This window comes from Mus caroli, chromosome 4 (genome assembly GCF_900094665.2).
Source record: "Mus caroli chromosome 4, CAROLI_EIJ_v1.1, whole genome shotgun sequence".
NCBI lineage: Eukaryota > Metazoa > Chordata > Mammalia > Rodentia > Muridae > Mus > Mus caroli.
In genome coordinates this window covers 99,421,004-99,431,931 of record NC_034573.1, presented here as the reverse complement: position 1 = coordinate 99,431,931, position 10,928 = coordinate 99,421,004, and the positions used below count along the sequence as shown (strand labels likewise).

The 10,928-nt window shown below is 46.0% G+C and overlaps 1 protein-coding gene and 1 pseudogene across 1 annotated transcript in view; one reads left to right on the top strand and one right to left on the bottom strand.

Moving 5' to 3' along the window:
• Positions 1–10,928, bottom strand: part of Yipf1 (Yip1 domain family member 1) — a 45,469-nt gene that overhangs the window by 21,136 nt on the left and 13,405 nt on the right. The window contains exons 4-5 of the mRNA XM_021161189.2: positions 2,965–3,045; positions 2,648–2,735 (exon numbers count right to left, since the gene is read on the bottom strand). Coding sequence (XP_021016848.1) covers positions 2,648–2,735; positions 2,965–3,045 — 169 coding nt within the window. The remainder of the gene's footprint in view (positions 1–2,647; positions 2,736–2,964; positions 3,046–10,928) is intronic.
• On the top strand, positions 9,569–10,583 carry LOC110292334 (annotated as a pseudogene).

Here is a 10,928-nt window from a genome sequence, read left to right as displayed (position 1 = left end):
CCGCCTGCCTCTGCCTCCTGAGTGCTGGGATTAAAGGCGTGCGCCACCACTCCCGGCAAGTATTGACGTCTTAAGGTAAGAAAGGGAACCTAGGCAGTCAACGATTCCAGGGAGCCACTGACTTGCCACAAGTGGCCTGCTTCCCCACAGAGTGCGGGCTCTGTGCCATGGTCCAAGGTTAAAAAAAAAAAAAAAAAATCACAGTATTATTTAATACCTTCTGCCATGAGAGATGCAAAAATCAAAGCAAAACCTACAAAACTCCACTACTAAAACGTTTGCTAGGGCTGACGAGGTGGTTCAATGGTTAACAACACTGGCTGTTCTTCCTGAGGACTGTGGTTCAATTCCCAGCACCCACACAGCAGCTCACACCTGTCTGCAACTCCAGGTCCAGGGCTTCTGACACCCTCTTACAGATATATATGCAAGCAAAATACCAATACATATAAATAAATAAATAAAAAAGACAGTTTAAGGTAAAGGGAGCAGCCAGAGTTTGGAGATGGACAGGGCAAGACCATGGAAGGCCTGAGATGTCCTGTTAGACAGAGGAAATTATCTTGCAGCAAGTGGTGTGGGGGGGCAGATATGTAGCTCCCCATCTGTATAAGTGGGGGATTGGCTCCTGGATGCTCAAGGACACTTAAATCTTGCGATGCGCAAGTCCTTTTGTATGAATCACAACACAGCCTCTCGCACACTTCCATCATCTTCAGATCCCGGTAATACCTCATACAATGTCAGTGCTATGTAAAGTTACCAAACTGTGCCACGTAGGGGACTATGACAGAGTGTATGTTCAGCACAGACATGCACTTCTCCAAACTTCCTTTTGAGCTTTGGTTGGTTGAATCACAGATACAGATCCTGTGGACAAGGAGTCCCCTGTGCCCTTGAAAGCCTTCCTTACCTGCCATTCTTTGGCTATCCCAGGCCTAAGCTAAAAACCCAGACAATTTCTGGCCTAAAATGACATTAATGCCTGCTTACCACTCTGCCTGTTGAATTCAAATGCACTCATTCTCCCTTGGACAGAAGCAAGAAACCTGTCCGAGCTCTACACACTGTCTTCTGAGATATTTACTATGTGCCTTCTCTCCTACTAGCAGGCTTTTCATGAACCCCTAACTGCTGAGGAACAAAACACAGACCTCCTCAGGCTGATAGAAAAGCATTCACACCCTTCAACAGCATGCTTCTTCATTTATCATGATTCTGAGTTCCAGCCATGTTGATGCTCACAGCTTTCACTCTAAGAGATACAGACATCCTGTCTGCCTCGGAGAATAAAGTGAAGAGCAACTGGGAGAGACTCCAAAGGTCATGCATGCCCGGAGTGCCCCACACAAGGAAACACACGTGTCGGGATCAAAGGACAACTTCTGTGCGTTGGCTCTCTCCTTCTACACTGGGCTCTTAATATCAAAAGGTCCTCAGGCTCCCATAGCAAGTGCTGGCCATCTTGCCAGCCTGGTCCTGACTGTTCTCAACCCTCACCTCTGTGTGACTGTGAGGACATTTCCAAAAATGATTACCTGAAGGGGAGGAGTTGCAACCCAGCATGGGGAGACCATGGAAAGAGCAGCACAGCCTTCTTGCCTCATCTCCCCTCAAATACAGAGGCCATGGTGTGCAAGCCTTCCCTCAGGAGCTCAGGGTGGGCCTCTGTGTTTTCCTTAGACAGCAAGGGAGGCAGGGGCTACACCCACTCCTTAGCCATCCTAAGGGAGCCAGTAGCCCACACGCATCCTGACCTTGACTCTGAGAAGGAGCTCATGGGATCAGTGACAACACAGAAGAGAGCTGGCTTACTTACTTTTCTATTACTGTGATAAGGGCACCAAGACCAAAGCATCCCGGAGACAGTTCGTTGGAGCTTATGGTCCATCACCATCACCATGTGGTGAAGTGTGGCATCAGGCGGGCATGGCAGCAGGGACAGCTGATAGCTCGCATCCTGAAGCAACTTAAGCATCGAGGAGAAAGAGGGAACTGGGAATGGCATGTAGTTTTTGATTTTTGTTTTTTTGTTTTTGTTTTTTCAAGACAGGGTTTCTCTGTGTAGCCCTGGCTGNGGCTGGCCTCGAACTCAGAAATCCACCTGCCTCTGCCTCCCAAGTGCTGGGATTAAAGGCGTGCGCCACCACGCCCGGCCATGTAGTTTTTGAAACCTTAAAGTCTGCCCCCATTGACATACTTCTTCCAGCAGGCTACACCTCCTAATCCTACCTAAACATCACCACAAACTGGGGACTAAGTATTCAAATGCCACGAACTATGGAGTATAGTCAAACAGCCAAAACAAAACAACAATAACAAAACAACAACAACCTTTCTCCACACTGACCCTACCCCAGCAAATCCTCCAGGGAGGAAAATCAACAACACTCAGAAACACACACCTGCATCAAGCCTACACTAAAGTCACCTAAAGCCCTTTAAAGGATGATGATAACTGCAGCCACAGGAAGAACAGCCACAGTACCATGTGACAGGAAACTGCATTGTCTTCTAAATTCTTTGCAAAACTAGTTTCTAAGATTCAGAGAGTCAAATCAAAGCATTGTACACTCCCCTAGCAGCGCAATTATCTAACCTTCCAGGCAAGCCCCACGCTCACTGAAATTAACAGCACAGCACATACCATAGAGATCTGGATTGCTGCGGATGTACAGCCTCACAAAGTTCTTTCCAGGAACCGGCAGCAGGGACCCTTTTATTCTGTCAAAGACCTGCAAAGTAACACAGCAGGTTTATTTTCCTTAGGGTTTAATCTTAGTCCACTACCACACAACTCAAGGCGGGCTATGTGAGCGTTTATAACGGTGTTTTTACATGCAGCAAGCCAATGTGCTTGAGAAAGACCACTTCTAGTACTGGGGCTCTAACATGATGGCTGTTCCATCCCAGCAGAAACAAGTCCCCACTGGGGAAAACAAGGGTCAAAGCTGGGTCACAGACCTGGTAAGTGTCCACATCAAAGAATGTCTGATAGTACTCGAATGTCCAGAAGGGGGAGCTCTTCTTCTGACCGGCAAGTAACTGTCAGAGGGGAAATGAAACACGGTGAGCTCCAGGCTTCCCAACGTCGTCCTTTTAATTATTTATTTGTTTATATACATGGGTATTTTGTCTGCGTGTATGAGGGCTTCGGACCCCACGGGATCTGATTATGTGGTTACAGACGGTTGTGAGCTCCCATGTGGGTGCTGGGAATTGAACTCAGGACCTCTGGAAGAACAAGCCAATGCTCTTCACCACTGAGCCATCTCTCCAGCCCCCGACTTCCCAAGTTCTTGAGACACCAAAACGCAAAAACTGATCCTCAGTGACTAAGGGCAATCATGACGGCCCACTCCCAGCCAGCCTGACATAGACACAAGCATCAGTAAGGAGGGGAAGAGTTCGGACGGCAACAGACAGCAAGTTTCCTACCTCAGGGAGTGAAGGAAGCTTTAGACTGACCAGAACATGGCACGGGTTATTCCGTACGACTAAGGGAAAACAGAGGGAAATGCAACAGTGGCTAACGGCTGACAGGATTACAGTGAGCTGTCACATGTCTGCCCAAACAGCCAAGACACAAGACCACTTGTCACCAGCTGAGACCAAAATGGTCAACTAAGGTGACTGTTATTGTCCTTTCCTACAGTATACTGGCATTTCTATACCATTAGCCCTGCAAATTTGCCTGTTCCTTTGAGTATCTGAGGCCATGACACATCTTGAAGAACCCTCACCATGACCTCTCTAGCCCCTTCCACCATATTTTTGGAGACAAGGTCTCTCGATGAAGCTGGAGCTGGTGGAGTGGCTAGACTGGCTGGCCAGGAAGCCCCAGCGCTCCCTTCTCCACCTCCTCAGGGCCGGGATTCCAGGTAAGCACCGCCACATGCAGCTTTTTATGTGGTGCAGGGGATCTAAACAGGTCCTCCCTCACACTTCCCGGCAAGTGCTTTAACAACTGGCCACCTCCTCAGCCATAAAATGGAAATGCTTTATCTCCATCCTACTAGCTGTCATACCTTCTAAAATATATATTTAGACGTAGCAACATGTGTCTGTGAGCTCACTGTTGTGTAATCCCAGCACTCGAGTCCCAGGTGAAGGTGGGAAGATCAGAGGTTCAAGGCTACCTTTGAATAGGAGGTAAACGTGAGGTCAGCCTGGGCTACCAAAACCCTGTCTCCAACAGACAAAGAAACAAGCAAATAAATGGGGCCCTGAGAGGTGGCTCAGTAGTCAAGAGCACTTGCTGAAGACTGAATTGCTGAGTTGGTTTCCCAGCACCCCTGTCAAGTAATTCACAACAGCCTAGTTAATAGGAAAGAGAATATTTGGGTAAGAAAGGAGTTTGTATGATGAAATTAGGCTGTACCCTAAAGCAAAGGATAATACCCCAAACGAAATGAAGATGGCATATCACAGTGATCTTATGGGCAGCTGTAGAAATAATGGTTTATGCTTGGGATCAAGCTGACTCTAGGGGCTAGAGAGATGGCTCAGTGGTTAAGAGCACTGACTGCTCTTCCAGAGGTCCTGAGTTCAATTCCCAGCACCCACATGGTGGCTCACAACCACCTGTAATGGAATCCAATGCCCTCTTCTGGTGTGTCTAAAGACAGCTACAGTGTACGCATATACATACAATAAATATGTATGTATGTATGTATGTATGTAAATAAATATCTTTTTTTAAAAAGTTGACTCTAATTAGAAGGTTATTGAGGGCTGAAGAGATGACACAACAGGTACAAGCACTGGATCCTCTAGCAGAGACCTGGGTTCAATTCCCAGCACCCACATAGGGGCTCATAACTCCAGCCCCAAGAAATCCGACTCCTTATTCTGGCCTACTCAGACACCAGTTACATACATGCAAAAAAAAAACCAAAAGCCAAAAACCAAAAACAAAAACAAAAACCACCTATATACCTAAAAGTAATTTAGTAATTTTTTAAAAATTAAAGGTTGTTGAAACTATTTCCCACGGTTAAAATTTAATACACTGACATAAACTAAAATGTATCCTGCGTGTTTATATAAACAGATTTTTGTGAACTAGAGAGACGGCCCAGAGGACCTGGATTCAATTCCCATCATCTCCGTGGTGGCTCACAACTGCCTAGAACTCTAGTACCAGGGGATCCACTGCCCTCTTCTGGCCTCCTCAGGCACTGCAGTCACATGGTACAGAGACACACATGCAGGCAAAACACTCATGCACATAAAATAAAAATGAATACATCTTCTTTTCTTGAAAAATAAACTGATTTTCTTAAACTTCTGCGCTACTCTTAGTAACAGTTACACAAAATTGACCACAGGACGATTCTGTGCTTTAAAAAACAATTGCTTATGAGCCGGGCGTGGTGGCGCACGCCTTTAATCCCAGCACTCGGGAGGCAGAGGCAGGCGGATTTCTGAGTTCGAGGCCAGCCTGGTCTACAGAGTGAGTTCCAAGACAGCCAGGGCTACACAGAGAAACCCTGCCTTGAAAAAACAAAAACAAAAACAAAACAAAAAACCAATTGCTTGTGTTTTCTGATTGGAGGTGGGGCAGGGAGCTTCCAATGACTAGGGAATTTAGTCTTAGCACAGTCAATATTTACTTAGCTATTTGCCTGGAGCTTTTAAAATAACTACTTTATGACCAGCAAGACAGTGCAGCCGGTAAGGGTGCTTGTCACAAAGTCTAATAACCAGAGTTTGATCCAAAGGACCCATGTGGTTGAAGAAGAGAACTGACTTCCTTACCTCAGGTTGTCTGCTGACCGCCAACCACACCACAGCACATGCACACCCGCACACAAATAAACAAGGTCATGCTAAAATCGGGTTGAATTTGACCAACTATTATTTTAGGTTATTATAGACTACTTAACTATGCATATATATGACCACACATGCAAAAATCGAGGCAAAAAATTTGAGGTTTGAAATATACAAGGTAATCTACAGGTATCCTTGCTTCTCCGAGTCACATTAAATCCGGGCCTCTGATGTATAGCAAGGCCAATGCACCTTTGCATCTGTATTCAGTCCATTCAGACAGAAAGTAATCAGAACAATTTCAGACAGAGGATTAATCTTCATCAGCCCTGTCATTCAAATCTGCTCTGGATCTTGTGCTCCAACTTTGTTTGTTTATTTGTTTCCTCTTTTTTTATTAGATTTTTCTTCATTTACATCTCAAACGCTATTCCCAAAGCCCCCTATACCCTCCCCCCAGCCTGCTCTCCAACCCACCCATTCCCGCTTCCTGGCCCTGGCATTCCCCATGTACTAGGGCATATGATCTTCGCAATACCAAGGGTCTCTCCTCCCATTGATGGCCGCTAGGCCATCCTCTGCTACATATGCAACTACAAAACAGCAATGGCTTGTGCTGTAAAGTTGAGAATTGACAAATGGGACCTCATGAAATTGCAAAGCTTCTGTAAGGTAAAAGACACGGTCAATAAGACAAAAAGGCCACCAACAGATTGGGAAAGGATCTTTACCAATCCTAAATCAGATAGGGGACTAATATCCAATATATACAAAAAACTCAAGAAGATGGACTCCAGAAAATCAAATAACCCCATTAAAAAATGGGGTACAGAGCTAAACAAGAATCCGCAACTGAGGAATACCGACTGGCTGAGAAGCCCCCGAAAAATGTTCAACATCCTTAATCATCAGGGAAATACAAATCAGAACAACCCTGAGATTCCACCTCACATTAGTCAGAATGGCTAAGATCAAAAATTCAGGTGACAGCAGATGCTGGCGAGAATGTGGAGAAAGAGGGACACTCCTCCATTGCTGGTGGGATTGCAAGCTTGTACAACCACTCTGGAAATCAGTCTGGCGGTTCCTCAGAAAATTGGACATAGTACTACTGGAAGATCCAGCAATTCCTCTCCTGGGCATATACCCAGAAGATGTTCCAACTTGGAATAAGGACACATGCCCCACTGTGTTCATAGCAGCCTTACTTATAATAGCCAGAAGCTGGAAAGAACCCAGATGTCCCTTAACAGAGGAATGGAGAAAATGTGGTACATTTACACAATGGAGTACTACTCAGCAATTAAACAAAGAATTCATGAAATTCTTAGGCAAATGGATGCATCTGGAAGATATCATTCTGAGTGAGGTAACCCAATCACAAAAGAACTCACATGATATGCACTCACTGGTACCTGGATATTAGCCGAGAAACTTAGAATATCCAAGATACAATTTGCAAAACACATGAAACTCCAGAAGGAAGACCTAAGTGTGTTGATACTTCGCCCCTTCTTAGAATGGGGAACAAAGTACCCATGGAAGGAGTTACAGAGACAAAGTTCTGAGCTAAGATGGAAGGAAGAACCAAACAGAGACTGCCCCACCCGGGATTCATCCCATAAACAACCACCAAACCCAGACACTATTGCATATGCCAGAAAGATTTTGCTGACAGGACCATGACATAGCTATCTCCTGTGAGGCTTTGCCAATACCTGAATAATACGGAAGTGGATGCTCACAGTCATCTATTGGATGGAACACAGGGCACCTAATGACAGAGCTAGAGAAAGTACCCAAGAAGCTAAAGGAGTCTGCAACCTGGTTGTTTCTATTCTGAGCCCATCTGTGCAAGAACCCCTGAGTGCCAACCCTGGTGCCCAGTGTGCCTCCATTTCCCCTCTGACAGGAGAAAAGAGACCATCACGAAGCAGGAGAATGCTGCCAACCTGCAGGAACAGCAACTTGCTTGTGGAGCAGAACTACAGCAGAGAGGAGGGCTCCATGTGTGGAGGACAGCTGCAGAGGTGAGGAAGATTCCAGATCTTCTGTCAGAAGTTAAATAAAGGTAAGAGCATCTCACGGGACAGTGGTGGTGCACACCTTTGATCCCAGCGCTCAAGAGGCAGAGGCAGGCAGATTCCAGAGTTCAAGGCCAGCCTGAGCTACAAAGTTAAGTTCCAGAACAACAGCCAGGGCTACACAGAGAAACCCTGTCTCGAGAACACACACACACACACACACACACACACACACACACAACTTAAGACAAAGGCTTGCAAAGTTCTACTTAAAAAAAGTCTGACTTGTATTTACTGCTTTAACAAAATACATTTTTCGCTATTGTATATCCTTGGGCATCAGGCAGATGTCAGTCTGTGGTCACTTTTTTTAAATCAATTCATTTATATACCAGTGATCTGTCTGCATGTAAACCTGCATGTCAGAAGAGGACACCAGATACCATTATATATGTTTGTGAGCCACCTTATGGGTACATATTGAACTCGGAATCTCTGGAAGAGCAGCCAGTGCTCTTAACCACTGAGCAATCTTTCTAGCCCCTGTGGTCATTGTTGATGCCTCCGCTGCTGTCTAAAACTATGCTTTGGTTTTTCTGGGGGCAGGAAGGGTAACACAGCTAATATATATGGACCTAACATCCTGCCAAGACAGAGTCTAAATTGTATTTCAAATGTAAAAACTGAAGCCAGGTGTTATATAACTCATGCCTATAATTCATGAGGTGGAGGTGTCACAAGGATCGCTGTGAGTTCAAGGTGAGCCTCAAAAACAAAACACCAAAATCAACAGTAAGTGCAAGCCAGACTTGGTGCCACAGGCCTATAATCCCAGCACTCAGGAGGTGAAAGCCTACACGTCAACTAACTCTGCCTTCTTTGTTTATTTAACACACTTATGTTCCCCAGTGTGCAAAGCTTCTAAAATGCAGAGCTTAGGGGTGCGTGTCACCAAGCAGGTGTCCTCCACACCGGAACTGTTAGAGGTGCTGGCTCAGGCTCCTGTCTGTGTCCTCTTAACTGCATAATGACTGTCATCCTCGAGTAAAGATAATTAGTCCTGCCCAACACTTGACACTCCAGGAAGGAAGTGGCATCTGATAATGCCACTTGGACATTAGTCACCTGGGAAGTATGTCTGTAAACAGAAGCAAAGCATAACAGTCATTCTCTTTGCTTTTGGTTTCATTTTTTTATTTTTATTTTTTGTTTGTTTGTTTGTTTTTGAGACAGAGTCTTGGGATGTAGCCCAGGCTGGCCTTGAACTTTAGATTCTCCTATCTATATCTTCTTAGTGCTGAGAGTGCTGGGGTTACAATAAGCCCCCACCATACCCAACTATGCAATGAATAATTATTTATGCCAGTTAACATTTCATAATTTGATAAAAGTAAGCTCTTAATGAATTAGAAGGCCAGGCGTGGTGACACATGCCTGTAATTCTAAAACATATTCAGTAGAGTCGGGAGGATCAGAAGTTTGGAGACAGCCTCACTACACAGTGAGTTCAAAGTCCACCTGAGCGATAGGCGACACTGTCTTAAAACAAAGGCTTTTTATATTTATGCATTTATCTTGCGCACAGGTGTGGACGGAGGTCAGAGGACAACTTTGTGGAATTGCTTTTCTCCTTTCCTTCCAGCTCTGCATGGATTCCAGGGTCACACTCATGTGACCTGGCTTGTGGAGCCATCCTGATAGTTCTGGAGTAAAAAAAAAAAAAATTGTTTAAAAAAAATAATGAGGGGGACCTGCAGCATCTGTCAGTCATGACGGCAGTGGCGCCTTCGCAGCAGCGGCCTGCGGTGGCCCGGGCCCAGAACCTGCCCTGTTGAGAAGTATGAGCCACAGACCCTGGCCGATCTCATTTCTCACCAGGACATTCTGAGTACCATTCAGAAGTTCATCAGTGAAGACCGCCTGCCACACCTACTTCTCTATGGCCCTCCAGGGACAGGAAAGACATCCACCAACCTAGCCTGTGCCAAGCAACTGTACAAAGATAAAGAATTCAGCTCCATGGTCTTGGAGCTGAATGCTTCTGATGACCGAGGGATCGATATCGTTCGGGGACCAATCCTCAGCTTTGCCAGCACAAGGACAATCTTCAAGAAAGGGTTTAAGCTTGTGATCCTGGACAAAGCCGACGCCATGACTCAGAATGCCCAGAATGCCTTGAGACGAGTGATTGAGTTCACAGAAAACACCAGGTTTTGCCTCATCTGTAACTACCTGTCCAAGATCATCCCTGCCTTGCAGTCACGGTGCACGAGGTTCCGATTTGGCCCTCTGACACCCGAGCTCATGGTCCCTCGACTGGAACACGTAGTACAAGAAGAGAATGTGGATATAAGTGAAGATGGAATGAAGGCCCTTGTCACTCTGTCCAGTGGGGACATGCGAAGGGCTTTGAGCATCCTGCAGAGTACCAATATGGCCTTTGGGAAGGTGACAGAGGAGACTGTCTACACGTGCACCGGACCCCCACTCAAGACGGACATCGCCAATATACTGGACTGGATGCTCAATCTGGACTTCACCACCGCCTACAAAAATATCATGGAGCTGAAGACTCTGAAGGGCTTGGCGCTGCATGACATTCTGACCGAGGTTCACTTGTTTGTACACAGAGTTGACTTTCCATCTTCAGTTCGGATACACTTATTGACCAAGATGGCAGACATTGAGTACAGACTTTCTGTTGGCACCAGTAAGAAGATACAGCTGAGCTCCCTCACCGCCGCTTTTCAAGTCACCAGAGACCTGATAGTTGCAGAGGCCTAGAAGCTCCGAGGCCTGGCCCCTGGGTGACTGGGGGACAGAGGACATGCTGCCCTGGGCCACTGGATAAACCCAGTCACAGAAGTCTCTCTGCAGGCATTTAGGTACTGCTCTCTCTGTGGCTGTTTGGAGCAGGGATCTACAGAGCAACTTTAATCCATAATGATCGACACTGCTTGCCTTTATAGGGGAAACTACCCTGCCCCGGGGTGAGGGCCGCTTCAAAGTCCTTACTATCAGTCACTGGGATGACAAATTGGCTGCAGCGTAATACGGAAGCTGAGTATGCGTCCTGTCTTCCAACTCTAAATGGGTGCTAGTAGGTTTCTTTTCAAATATTTTATTACA